Source organism: Oenanthe melanoleuca, chromosome 3 (genome assembly GCF_029582105.1).
Source record: "Oenanthe melanoleuca isolate GR-GAL-2019-014 chromosome 3, OMel1.0, whole genome shotgun sequence".
Lineage (NCBI taxonomy): Eukaryota > Metazoa > Chordata > Aves > Passeriformes > Muscicapidae > Oenanthe > Oenanthe melanoleuca.
Genome location: NC_079336.1, coordinates 47,224,028 through 47,238,489, shown reverse-complemented (window position 1 = coordinate 47,238,489; position 14,462 = coordinate 47,224,028). Strand labels below are relative to the sequence as shown.

Below are 14,462 nucleotides of genomic sequence, written 5' to 3'. Positions count from 1 at the left end.
TAATTTTTTAATTACAATATATTCACTAGTGGCAACTGAAGTACTGCATACTCTTTCAGTATGTTACTAGGTTTGGCTCAGTAGAGTTAACTCAGGTAGAATTAATTTTCTCCAAAGCAGCTTGTGGGGTGCCATGTTTTGGATTTGTGTTGGTAATTCAGAAATGGTTTCATTATTGCTGAGCTGTGCTTACACAGAGTCAAGGTCTTTTTGGCTTTTCACCCCACTCTTCCAGTGAGGAGGCTGGGGGTGTACAAGGAGCTGGAATGGAGCACAGGGATATTCCATATCATAGGACATAATGCTCAGCATATAAACCTGGGGGAGGAGGGAGGAGTGATGGATGGTGTTTGCCTTCTCAAGTCACTGTTATGCCTAATGGAGCACTGCGTTTCTGGGAACAGCTGAACATCTGCCTGCCTATGGGAAGTGGTGAATGAATTCCTTGTTTTACTTTGCTTCTGTGTGTGTGGCTTTTGTTTTATCTATCAAACAGTCTTCATCTCAACCCACGAGTTTTCCCACTTTTACCCTGCCAATTCCCTTCCCTGTCCCACTTTGGCAAGAGTGAGCAAGTGGCAGTGTCATACTTAGCTGCTTACCCGGTTAAACTCCAACATAGTTTTATGTAGTGTGTTGGGTTGACCCTGGCTGCATGCCAAGTGCTCACAAAAGCTGCTTTATCACCATTCTCAGCTGAATAGAGGAGAGAGACTATAATGAAAGGTTTCTGAGTTTAGATAAGCAGAGGGAGATCACTCCTCAGTTACCATCGTGGGCTAAACGGACTCGACTTGGGAAAAAGTAATTCAATTTATTTCCAATCAAATCAAAGTAGGATAATGAGAAGTAAAACCAAATCTTAAAAGAGCACTTTCTCCCCACCCCTTCCTGGGCTTAACTTTATTTCCAATTCTCTAACCTCTTTTCCTAGATTGATGCAGGGGGATAGTGAAGGGGGCCTGCAATCAGTTCTTCACACGTCTTGCCTCTTCTGCAAGGGGCTTCAGGAGGTGGATTTATGGAAAGCTGTGGTGAAGGTTAAACCAGTTGTATGTTGATCATTCCTGCAGTAAAGGAATTTTGTTCCCGAAGAAGAGGAAGAGTCTACTACAGTATCTGCAGCAGATTTTAGAGTCAGGTCCTACTCTGATCATTGTGGATGAGGTGGTCAAATGCATAATCTCACCTTATCTTGTGTCTGTTTCATTACACATCCTGTACAGTGTTTTCCCCAATTGAATTTCTTTGTAATATCTAATCTAAACCTATGCTCTTTCAACTTAAGGCAACTCCCCCCTGTCTTATCACTACATGTCTTTGTCAAAAGTTCCTTTCCAGCTCTCTTTTAGGCCTTCTTTAGATACTGGGAGGCTGCTTAAAGGTCTTCCCAAGAACCTTTTCTTCTCCTGGATGAACATTCTTTCAGCCTGTCTTGATAGGAGAAGTGATCCAGCCCTGTGGTTGATTTAGTGGCCTCCTCTGGACTTTTTCTGACAGGTCCTTGTCTTTCATGTGTTGGCACTTCCACACATGGACACATAGTAGTGCAGGTGGGGTCTGAAAAGAGCAGAGTAGAGGGACAGAATCACCTCTTATGATCTGCTGGCCATGCTGCTTTTAATGCATCCCAAGACATGATTGTTTTTCTGGGCTGTGACTGTACGCTGCTAAGTCGTATTGAGCTTTTTGTCCCAGAGTCCTCCTGCCCAGGACTAGTCTCCACCTGGCCTGTACTTGTGCTTGGATTGTGCTGACCCAGGTGCAGGCCCTTGCTCTTGGCCTTGTTGAGCTCCACGAGGTTCACACAGTCCCACCTCTCAAGGTCCCTCTCTATGAAATCCCTTCAGCCTTGTTGACTGCACCACACAGCTTGGTGTGATCAGCGAACTCGCTGAGAGTGCCCCTGATACCACTGCCCGTGTTGCTGAGAGGCATGCTAAAAAGTGCAGGTTCCAATAGTGACCCCTGGCAATGTTTGATAAACAGCTCTCATTCTATGTGTCTCCATGCATAGCTTAATTTGAGTCTGTAGTAAACACTCAGAGTTGCAATGAAGGATGCTAAACTGCTGTGAACACATAATCTATTTTTTAATCTGAAAAACTTTCAAATACCAGAAATCAGATTTCTAAATTTGGCTCCCAAACTTTGTGGACCATTTTATAGTTTTTATTTTCTCATAAACCTTTTTCTGTATTGTCACATTTTTGTTATGCGTTACTGTCATGGCATGTACCCACTATCTTGTTCTTCTAAAAATATTTTTGAAGCATTACATATAATATACAATGAATACGGCAATAATATTGCACTATTCCAACTTCTGTGTGAATAAAACTTGTTGCTGAAAGGTCTTTTCTGAAGCTTTTAACCTAATGTTCATTTAAATTTACATGATTGTATATGATGGTAACAGGTATTCTGTGTTCCTCTAGGTTCTTCAAAAACAGCTGGATGATGTGAAGGAGGAGGAGATGTCATTGTTGAGCAAACACAAAGAAGTGGAAAGCGAGCTTGCAGCTGCTAGAGAGCGCTTACAGCAGCAGGCCACTGATCTTGTTCTCAAAGCCAGTATGTATGTCAGTAACTTAATCTGGAAGTGAACTTCATCCTTTTATTCTAGTCTTTCCTTTTTCTGTCAACCTCATGCAGGTTTAGAATGCCTAAAGACTGTTTAATGCTTTCCATAAAATTTTCAAACAAGTTTTGGGGTTTTTAAAACTTTTTTTGCTATGTACTTTGCTATGTACGCCTTGTACTTAAATTTCCTTTTTTGTGTACTCATTTGTCCAAATGCTGTATTTTGTATGGCATGTACGTATCTTCCAGGCCTTGGAACTGCACTTGTAGAGAACAATTCTGCTCTGTATCTTTTCTCCACATAATAACTGAGCCATTATTCCTGTTCTTTCACCTTTTTTTTTAGTTGTCTTTTCTTTTTGGTGATGTTGTTGTACTTTGCTTTATACCTACTGTCAGAAGATTTGCAGCTTATTGAATAATGAATCCTTTAAAGTTTTCTCTATAGCTGCTTTCTTTGCTCCTTTGTAGTTGCTGGCATGTGGAAAGGCTCAAAGAATGGCTTAAGACCTGGCTGTACACATAAAGCTTTCTTTTCCCTCTTTGGCATTGTCTCCCTAGTGTGCTCAGTAGTAGGCGTGGGCCACTGTACTTGAACTTGGACAATTATACAGTAGGTAGGGTCTTGGGCTTAAAAAGGGGTCCCTGGCTTATCTTTGGCCTTGTTGAACTAGACCAATTATAGCGATTTCTGATTATTATCCAAATTAGCACAAGCCCATGAGTAGTCCAGGCCATATGTTAGAAAAATATAGCGACCAGCAGGAGCTCAAGACTGCAAGGTCTTATTAGATCAAACAGATAAAAGGAATAGGCTTGCTGCTGAGAGTACGTAAAATGGGAATCTGACCCTCCAAAACGTGCTTTATGAGGCAGCCATAGAAAAATTCATGACTGTGTGAGAGCCCTGTTCTCATACACTCTAAAGCTGGTGCTGTTTGATTGCTTAGGCAGAAGCATGGAGGGTTTCACCTGACCACCCCAAATGTAGTGGAAATAAGCACCAAACACCCAGCTGGATTTTCTGTATTACTGATATGGAGTCAGCTAGCCTGTGATTGAGGCCAGGCCTGGTGTCCTCTGTCACTGGGGTGTTCAGCTTCACCACAGTCCCAGTGTGTCCAGGCTGTTGCCAAGCTCGGTGGCGCCGTCAGCAGTGCATCTTTGTTTTACAGCGCATTGCTGTGCAGCAAGAACCAGGATCCCTGTTTGCAGAGGTGCCACCAAACCATTGCCATGTGGTGTAGCTGGTTGCCAGCCTGTTTGGAAGTGGTTTCTGACACTGGCCAACTGCCATCTCCTTGATTTTCCAGCTCACACTGTCAGAAGCCCTTCCTCAAAGAAAGTGAATTCTCATACTTAATTACCATAAAGAATGTTTACCCATCATATTGCAATTTTTGAACACTCTATTGAGTCTTTTTGGGGCATTTAAAGTATCCTTCTTCCATTTATCCTGAGAATCCCAGCTTGTAAGGAAAGTGCTGCATTTCATACCTTTTTTGTAGGGCATCAGGGGTGGGAAACCTGTCTTGTGTGTTGGTATTGCTAGGACAAAAGCTGTAGATCTGTGTGTGTGTGTGCTTACAATGAAATATGTATGACATACTTGTACAACAAAATGAAAATTCTCATATTATTATTCTTGTTGTTAGATTATAAAATTTTGGGTTTGAAAATACCTCTCTTAAATGGCTGAACTTTTGAAATAAGGATTTTTAAAAAATGTTACAGAACCTAAGCATATCCATTGTCCTAAGTACTCCTCTTCAGTTGTCAGTTTTATAAATAAAAATGTGGAAATAAGTTTTAGAATTCTTCAGGGCTTAGTGCAGTTAGAGGTGTGTATTTTTAATGTTACTCTTAATTTTGAGGCATTTTTAATTTCCAAATTTCATTACATAGCTCATGGCTTTTTGCTTCATATCTGTGTCCCCAGGCAACAAAGGCTAAAAGAGTTTCCTTTTTGGCACATCTTGCTTTTAACAACAAATGGAAACGAATCATGAAGCTCAGTGATCTTGTCATGTGAGAAACAGCACATACTCCATTTTCATAGCTATTCCTTAGTGACTTAAATTTAAAAGCAATGGTCTGTTATAAAACTGAACTTTCATTTAATCTGTCATTTTTGAAGGTTGTAATAAAAAGAGAAGGAAAACAACAGTCTTTACTAGAAACTGAAACTACAAAAACCAGCAGAAAATTAATCTGAGTAAAAAATACCTCTCATCTTTCAGTTGGACCTAACTAGAAGCATCCTCTTTTTCTAAACAATCTTCTATTCACTCCAAAGCCTCTCCCAAAATAACAGAAATTTCACTGCTTTAATCAGTTACCTACAATAATATATACATTAAGAGGAGCAGACAAATTTCTGAAGTCATAAACCTTTGTCAACTGGTTATGTGAAGGACTGATATTTATATTATGCAGTTTGAAATTTTACTTTGTTTGTTTGTTTGTTTGTTTGTTTAATATATAAAAAAATTAAAAGGAAGCCTCCATCTTGCAAGGATTTAGATCATATTTTACTATATAGAGAGTTTTGTTATATCTTTTAGTCATACCCTTTCAGCAAAATAAAGTGTAATTCCGTAAGTTTTACAGCTGATAAAGCTGTGTATCTCGTATGCCAGCTAAAGTATGAGTTTGATAAAACAAGGACATGTTTATCTTTAGACATCAGTGTTCTGCTTTCTGTTGTCTTTCTTATTCTAGGATAGAAATATGCAGGTTTAGGTGGGATCAGTTCTTCAGTGTTCTTAGAATTGCCTACTTCTGCTTTCCTCTGGGAGTCAATTTGCAACTCTGAACGAGGAAAATTGAAACAAAAGGAGCCCCAGCACCACGTGCTCTACTGTTGTTGGGCATTTTACAATAAAACTAAACAAGTGAGAAGTGGAGGGAAGATAAGTATTGTAGTGAGGAGAGATCTTGCAAGGGAGATGCATTTGCAAGCTTCCACTGGATTTGTACTTTCACTGGAATACAAATGTACACTTCAATTGCATGAAACCAATGCTATGAGGTTTTAAAGAGCTGTTTTGTTTTTAGGTCACATTGGAATGCTTCAAGCTACTCAAATGACTCAAGAAGTTACAATCAGAGACTTGGAATCAGAAAAGTCTAGATTAAAGGAAAAATTGTCCCAGCTTGAAGAGGAAAGAAATCTATTACAAAGCAAAACACAGAGTCTGGATGAGCGACAAAGACAGCAAATTCTGGCGTTGGAGAAGGTTAAACAGTTTATTGTCTTTAGCTGAAAAAAAAAAAAAAAAGCAACAAACAGGATTCTCAGAAAAAAATTATACTCTAATTTTGTTTGATATGACCAGACTAGGACCAGTATGTTTAAAGTATATCTCATGTAGCAACAAAGAATGACTAATGTAGAGTGTAAAGTGAGATTAGAGCGAAGTCAGATGAAATGTTCAGACTGTTTTGGACAATCTTTTAACAATGTAATTTGATTTATGACCTTGTGTGTATATGCCTAGTATCTAAATTGTCTGAGGAAGGACAAATGTGAAATGATTAAAGAACAGTTTAAAAAGTCATTTACTGAAAATGCATTGAACATCTTTGAAAATACTAAACAGAAATTTCTCTATAGACTTGATACCTGATTGTTGTTTTCTCAGATTAAATAGAGGAAAAATTAGGTTTCTAGTAAGTATGTATTGTTTTGCGTGGATCTTTTAAAATTGCCTCTTTGTTTACAGAATCATGTAGTCAGTGCTTAGTGTTTGCTCAATTTGTTTTATATGGAAGTTAATTTTTTTGCAGATTTGTGTCATCAGTAATGTTTTTGTATTTTTTTTATTCCTACTGTTCAGATTTTTTTACCATTGAATAGATTTCTTTTCCTGTACTTTATAGAAAGTAAATGAAGCACGGGAAACACAACGTGAATATTATGAGAAGGAGCTGGTAAAATTACAAGCAAGGTTGGAAGGAGAGGCTGCACAGTTAAAGGAGGCTCATTCCAAGACCTTAGAAGAATTGGCATGGAAACACCATACTGCGATTGAGGCTGCACACAGTAATGCTAATAAGGATAAGAAGAAACTGCAAATGGTATGTTCTTATTTTTTTAGTAATCAAACAAAAAGCAACTGTTACAGTTTGCATCTTGTACTGCATTTTATGGCAAATTTAATTTGGAATTCCCTGCAGGCCTCTGAAGAAAGTGCTTAGCCTTTAGAAAAAAAACAAATATCTTGGGGGGGGGGGAAAAAAAAGCACTCGTATTGTCATTTGTCTGCATACAGAAGGGAAATTCTCCATTTATACAAATGTATTTTCAAGTGTAACTGTTTTGTTTTCCTGGGATTTGTGACCCATATTTAAAAAGGTTGGTGTATCAAGATCAGCTCTTCTGAAGGAGATGAAAGATCATATTATTATAACATTTATTTGAAGTTTTCATTGACAGTCCAAAAGTACAGAAAGATATTTTATTAGGGCTTGGCTGTTCTGAGATTGCATCATAAAATCATGTACTGTACAGCAACTCACTCTCCAGCAATTATACATTTACCTTTGACTGGATTTCTGAAAGTGAAAGGTTTTTGTTTTTTGTTTCAGAAATCTGACTTTTTTTTTTTTCTCGGGAGAGAGGCCCATTTTTGAATTATTATTTACTTCTCTGATTGGATGTGTGTGATGCACAGATTTTGCCTTACACAAGAAATACAGGATTAAGTGTTTAATTCAAGGCTTTGTTGTATTTCTTTTGATGCATTCACAGGAAACACCTGTTGGAGCACATCACTAACTACAGCCAAGGAATGTGGTTGTAGTTAGTGATGCGTATCTCAGACAGATTTGGTTTGTTGTTGTAAATTTTTCTGCTAGTATGTTGCTTCTTAGTTCAGTTTTTAGTATATCAAAAATATTTTTTTGTCACCCAGTAATTTAAGTAATTCTCAGACACAGATATGCATTTGATGTTTCAGGTTGACTTTCTTCAAAACTTTAAACATGCCTGTTATTAAGATGATGTCTCTCAGGGTTTCTGGGTATATTTTTTCTTTTACTTCAGTAAGATGTGGGGTTCTTTTTCTTCTGCTTTGTTAATTATTAAAATAATGTGGAGACTAAAATGAAAGGAGATCAAAATTTTTTTTCTTAAATCAATAAACTCATTTAAGTAGGGAACACCTCTGTAAGCATGAGAAATGTGAAATAATTTTAACAAAGAAAAACTAGCTATGAAGGGATGTTAGGATCAGGATGTTAGGATCTGTATATCTGATTAGATTTCGTTGTCTCCTCTGTCAAACCTGTTTCACTATGCACATGTTGTGATGATCAAGTAATCCAAGGAAGATAATAGTCAAGCTTAAATGCAGAGCAGAGTTGAATTTTTTTATGAGGAAGAAGCATGGTACTTGGAGCCTTGGGATAGAGGACATGAGGATTCGTTGGGAATGGAAGCTTGGGAAATGCATCTGGGGAACAGAAGAGAATTCAGCAGAATTAGAGTAGGACTCAAAAAATAGCTCAAATATTTCTTTTTGCTTCAGTATTTCCATCTGTAAAATAAGCTGTAAAAATGGCATCAGGAGGATCATGAAAATAGAGTTACTAATAATTTTGCAGTACTGCACAGCTGTACTGACAAGCATCATCAGAGAAATAATTACTCTATTATCAGAATAGGGTCTAAATAGCACCAGTGGAATTTTGCAGGCAGCAGATTTCAGCATGAAGAAGACAAGTTGATCAAGTTTCACTGAGCAAGGAGCATTTATCCCATGTGTTGACTCATGTGGACCCAGTGAAGAAGGCAGGCACTTGTTATGTTGTTTAGTGATGTATTAGTGACAGTGTAACTCACTGTTTTGTCACTCTGTCCAACTTCTACTGTGAATGAAGAGATTTTGCAAGCAGTGTACTAAAAAATTATTTATTTCCTGCCACATACCCTAAAGCAGTGCTAGAACTATCACATGCTTAATATGCTTACCACCCCCTGCAAAACACTTGAGGCATCTTTGGGTTTGGAAGAGGAAGCCTCTATTGGCCTCTGTTGGCCTCTGTTGCTTCTTGGAGTTGTCTGGCTGACACTACATTGCTGTCTTGCAGCAGGAAACCTTGACTTTCCTTAGACTTTTATATCTTTTAGTGACTGTTTTTCCTCTTTAATACTTCAGTTCTTTCTCCATATTTCCCCAATTTTACCAATACTCTCAGTTGTACTTTTTGTTTCAGGCTGGCTCTGGTCTATGTATTTTCATGGCTGTTTCTGAGATAAAACTGATTATTCAGAATCCTGAGCTCAGGTCTGTACAGAGGCACTGAATCAATGCTAAGCCTTGCATTTCAGCTGAGCCCCTAGGAACGAGTTAATAAAAGTACCTCTAGCTCCATAGAAAACCTTAAAGCCTTGTATGGCATGAATCTGGAGGACCTTGCTTGGCAACCTTAATTTTATTCACTAAACCTTTGCAATATTATGAGTTATGTAGTATATTTCATTGAAATATGTAATAAACGTCTCAATTTTAACGTTTCCTTTAAAGTATTTTGTGAAAGAAACTGTTTTCTGAAAATGTATTCTGAATATTAATAAAGTTGAAGTATAAATTTATAATTTTCCTTAAAAAATACAATAGTTTCTAACATTTATGTGTACATATATACAAACACACAACATAGGTCATGTAAGAGAAATGTTAATCATCCAGCAGATACTTTTGAGATTTTGGCTATTACTCCATGAAGATTGAATGAAAACAGGTGTATTACTTGATTCTTTCCATGTAGTTAAACTTGAAAACTAATTGTTGATCTCTTTTGGTTCTATATATATTTTATAGATATATGGTGTGAGGCATATTTTTTTTGTTTATTGAAACATTCTGAAAAATTTTAGAGTATAATCTGGATTTTAAGATTTACTCTTTCCTGTGGGGATTATTTGTAGAAAATAGATGGGTAAAGGCTGAATGACATGCAGATTTATCAGTGCAATTTTATTAAAAATTAAAAACTCTTCTTTCAACTTAAACTGAAAAACTGTACATGCAGTTTTAAAGCTTTTGGTAATTGAGAAGTAATTTAAAGGAAAGTCCTGTTTGTGTTTATTTTGTGATTATTCAAGGATGTTAAATTATAAAATAAACTGAAAAATTAAGACTTGTTGTAAAAGGAAATAAATATTCATGCTTTACCAGTTTAAGGAAAAGGTTGAGATCACAAGTATTTATGCCAGTTAGAATCATTCCTGTGTGGTAGACCTGCACTTTGCAATGAGTGTATGGCAGGTATTTAATTTAATTTAATTTAATTTAATTTAATTTAATTTAATTTAATTTAATATAATATTCTTGTTTCTGAAGGAGTTGGAGCAGCAGTTTGAGAAGGAGAAACTGCATTTGGAGGATGATAAGAATCAGCTCCGACAGCAGCTGGAAAACGTGAAGGAGGAGCTGACAACGAAGCTGACTTCTGCCAATCAGGAGGCAAGAACTAACTTGCTTGTTTCAGCTACCACATTTCATCAATAGTGATCTTAGACTCCAGCACAGGTCTAGGACTATGCTGTTGAGTGTTTAATGCCTTACTTCTGTGTAGGGGAGTATTCTTAAAATATGGCAAGTTAGTTGACTTTTGAGCAATGATTTTATTGTCCTTTACAAAATTAACAAAGCAAGAGAGATGTAAACAGCTCTTTATTTTTAGTTCTCATTATCTTCTCATTAGGTACACAGACCTCTGCACAAAATATGACAGGAGAGAGGGAAATGTAACTGCATGTAAATCCATATTTGGTTATGGTTAACATATCATAAATTCAGGTCAGTTTCCTGACTTGTGAATTGTCTTCATGTATTGTCATCAAAAGATGATACGAAATACTTTTAGTAAGACCCCAGTTATTCACTATGTTTTGATATATGCAATTGATATTAAATATATCATATCTCAAGACAGTTCTAATTTTTTTAGTTGGAAACCACCACCTTTTCATAATACAGTATTTTGATACTAGAAGTACATTCTACTGATATAAAAAAATCAAGCCATTTTTCTCTGAAACTTTTGCCTTGTTTCAAGAACATATTTCACCAGCTTTATTGTTCAGTAAGCCCTATGCATGATTTCACTGTGTGATTTAAGAGAGACTTAAACATAAATTCAAGTATATTTTTCAGCAACATTTTTCATTACTGTTTTCTATCCTGTACGACATCTGGAGAGAGCAGGTGTCACATTCTGGTGACTTGCAAATTGCACAAATGCTAAACTAGCTTAAGAAAAAATCTGCCTATTTTTAGTATACTAAATGGGGAATTTTGCCCCTCCAAAAGTTTAGATAAGCTTACTAAAGTATAGATTTTATTTGTTAATATATTATATTAACAAATGTATCAATAATATATTGATGCATTACTACATAAATAACATTAATAATGTATTTTATTATTATGTATAATATTAATGTATATATTCTGAAAATATGGATTAACATACACTTTCAGAATAACACTACCAGATAGATGGATATGCCAGAGATTGTAAACTACCAGAGTAGCTGGACCTCCCACCTTTGGAGTTCAGCAGCTTTGCTGATCAGTCAGTTGTGAGCAGCTGTTTAAACAGGAGGGTTCTTCCTCCTGAGGGTTGCCAGTGTCTTTTTTTTTAGAGCTTAGAGAAGGTGCAAGTTTAAACTGGAACTGCTCTTTTAAGAGTGTGCTTACCTGCATTCACATTGATGAGAATGACGTATTTGTTATTTATCTTAAGAAAATCATACACAGCTTTATTTTTCTGTTCAAAATTAAAGGAAGTTTAAGTATTTCCTTTTAACTTTAACTTCTTTGTTGTATGCTTTCATTTTTATTGGATTAGATCCGAATAGAGCGCTATTGTCATTCTATTGTCATCTAACACTGTAGGCTTAAATTTAGCTACTCTTTATCAATTTCTCTTGGGTTCATGAACAATAAACTTTCTCCTTCTTTGAAGGAAATAACTTCAAATGTTTTAAGAATGAGTTTCTGTTATCCAACTGCTATCAAATTCAGGCTTGGGAAAATCACCATCATGCTGAGTTAACCAGAAATAAAGCTAAGAAACAGAAGACTTAAATAAGGAACTAGGTCCAGCTGCTGTCCAATATTTGAGTTTATATACAATCCTTTGCCAGGATAAATGTAATACCATATATTTTGCGTAGTGAAAGAATGAGAGAAAACATACAGGCTATAAGTTTGGGTTAGTCTGTAAATCCACTCCATGTAGTACAGAGGAGACATGTTTTATTTCATTACTATGTTTATCATCAGCGCATAAAAGAAATTCTTCAGTTGCAACCACAGCTTGTCCTTAGACCTGTATTGACAACTAACAACAGTTTCTCATTGCCTTCACTGACCTAGAAAAAGCTTCCCTGTGATGTGTCTGACATATCATTAGCTTAGCTTTTACATTGCTACTGTTGCTTCCTTTTTCTTTTGTTTGCTTTTAGAAGTCATTTAACAGTAGGCTTGTATTCATTACTTTCTGTGGATGCTAGCTCAGTTCTATTTTCCCTGCTGAGAAAGCTGCTTTTGAACCCATGCCATCTTCTTTTCTTTTTGACAGACTTTCTGGTGGCAGTTATCTTAGCTAAAGGATGAGGGAAGATTGAAGCCTCATTAGGCTTGCTTCTAGTACTAAGCTATTTAAGAGCAGTGTAATCTTAAATACTTGCCAGAGATTTTTTTGGTTTTCCGGGTTAAGTCAAGATAGTGGCTTTCTCACATGTGTCTCAGGATGAGACTGGCTGTTCATTCTGTAGATTTGTTTCCTTTCACTGTAGACCAGCCAAGGCCTTTTAGAATGTTGATATGTTTGTTTCACTTGGCACAGTCATCTAAGGACTTGCTGTCTCCATGCAAAGGATTTCTGATGATGTTATTAAAGATCATTTTAAACAGCCTCCATCACTGCTTTGTCAACAGCAGAATATCTCTTAAGCCCTAGGAGTGGCATTCCTGCCTGCTCCCATATCCTTTAGATCTACAGGACTGCTATTCATATGATGCAAGTGATTTGCTACTAGATCCAAAGACGCTAGTGCACTACCAGTATACCAATACAGTTTGGGGACAGTTTTTCTTGTAGGGATTCTCCTTCAGGTAGCAGTGCTTTGTAGGGAATTCAAACTGGTTGTCTGAGTATAACTCAGTGGAGTACAGAGACAAGTGCTCAAGTTTGCATGAGTTTTTCACTGAGATTTCTCGTTCCAAAGAAATTTCTGAGACGAAAGGAGGAGTTCCTCTTTTTAAACACTTCACAGTTTGTTGACAGAGGGAGAGAGTTCTGGGAGAGAGGGGTGGTGTCTCTGTATGTATTATAAACAGTATTTTTATGTAATTATTCTAACAAACAGGAAGAGTGGTTATAATTCTTACCTGTCCATGCCTGTAAACCAAAGGCTAGTCTTTTCCTGTGACACTTGTCCCATTGTGAATGGATTTGTCTCAACATTCAAAGGCAATAGCACAGGCCATTGCTTTGGCAAAAAACACACTTCCAGTTGGCTGCTGTTCTTTGTTCCTCCCTGCCTCTAATTTTTCTGTTTTTCCAACCTACTTACTTAAAAAGCTTTTTCTTTCCTGTAGCTGGTGAGCAGTGTTCAGTCTCTCATATTTTTATTTGGAGCAAAGGAGTGTAGTATCATCATTTTACAGATGGGTTGTTGTGCTAAAGCACAAACAGGCAGAAAAAAAGGAGTATTGTTACATAGCAGTTAAGGAAATTACTACATTATACTCCACAGTCGCTAGGTTAACCAGGCTGGACAGGTAGCATTCTAAAAACAGAGAAACTCCCACCCCAGCACAAGTTAATTTATACATTAGATTAGTGTTTATGTATTTTGAAATATTTCTTGTCAATTTGCTTAAGACATGCTTACTCTCACAGTAAACTTATAGGCAATTTCAGATCTTTTATGTAGCCTCTTTCCTCGCAATGTGCATCAAACACACATTGGATATATTTTTTTTAATTGTAAAAATACTTTAATTGAGTATTTGCTTTTATAATATTACAGGAATTTGTTTTTAAATACTGAAGCATGAAGTAATATTAAAGGAGAATAGGCAGTGCAACTAAAAATTTGTCTAGGTCAGAATTAGGAAACATTGAAAAGCACCTGGATGGCTTGGCTGCCATTACTAATAATTATGTAATGTCATTTTTTGTAATGTCATAGGTGTGTCGTCTGCAAGACCTAGTACGAAAAAGTGAGCAAGGCCTTGGGACTGCAGAAGGACACATCTCCAGTCTTCAAGAAGCTCAGGAAATACTCCAGAAAGAACTAGAATTAACGAGAGCAAGACTGCGAGAGACCGCAGATTCACTGTATAGTGTTGAGGTAACCATGCTGTTGGAGAATAAATTGTGCAAAGCACAGTCACAGTGATTTTGGTCTTGTTTTTAAAATGGCTAGAACTGTTATGGGGTACACATGACAGAAGTACCCTCATATGGCTTCATTAAAGAAGTGATTTCTATTTTGAGCAGAAAATTTTAAAAATGGAAACTAGGATAGGTTGTTTTGCAGTTTGTTTTTTTTAATTCTTATTTTATTGGTTGGTTGTTTTGGGGTGGGTATTTTTGTTTTCAGAACATTGTTAGTCTTTAACAGGTAGTGCAAGCATATCTGTGTGGTTAACAGAAATTGTCGCTGCCAAAATATGTTCATACAAAATATGTTCAGAGCTTGAATAGAATTTCATGGAAGGATGTGAGTTAACACTTGCAATTCCAGACAGTTCATGTCGTGATACAAAGCCTGGTCCAGAGCTTACTAGCTCTGAAATTCACAGAAATATTTTTGATGAATTTTTGAATACATGCACACCGTGTTTTTGCTT

At 36.7% G+C, this 14,462-nt stretch overlaps 1 protein-coding gene across 4 annotated transcripts in view; it reads left to right on the top strand.

The window, feature by feature from the left end:
- Positions 1 to 14,462, top strand: part of FAM184A (family with sequence similarity 184 member A) — a 73,097-nt gene that overhangs the window by 26,791 nt on the left and 31,844 nt on the right. For all 4 annotated transcript variants that reach the window (XM_056488460.1, XM_056488462.1, XM_056488461.1 and 1 more), the window contains exons 3-7: positions 2,439 to 2,574; positions 5,641 to 5,822; positions 6,466 to 6,663; positions 9,933 to 10,055; positions 13,799 to 13,960. In XM_056488460.1, the coding sequence (XP_056344435.1) occupies positions 2,439 to 2,574; positions 5,641 to 5,822; positions 6,466 to 6,663; positions 9,933 to 10,055; positions 13,799 to 13,960 (801 nt within the window). The remainder of the gene's footprint in view (positions 1 to 2,438; positions 2,575 to 5,640; positions 5,823 to 6,465; positions 6,664 to 9,932; positions 10,056 to 13,798; positions 13,961 to 14,462) is intronic.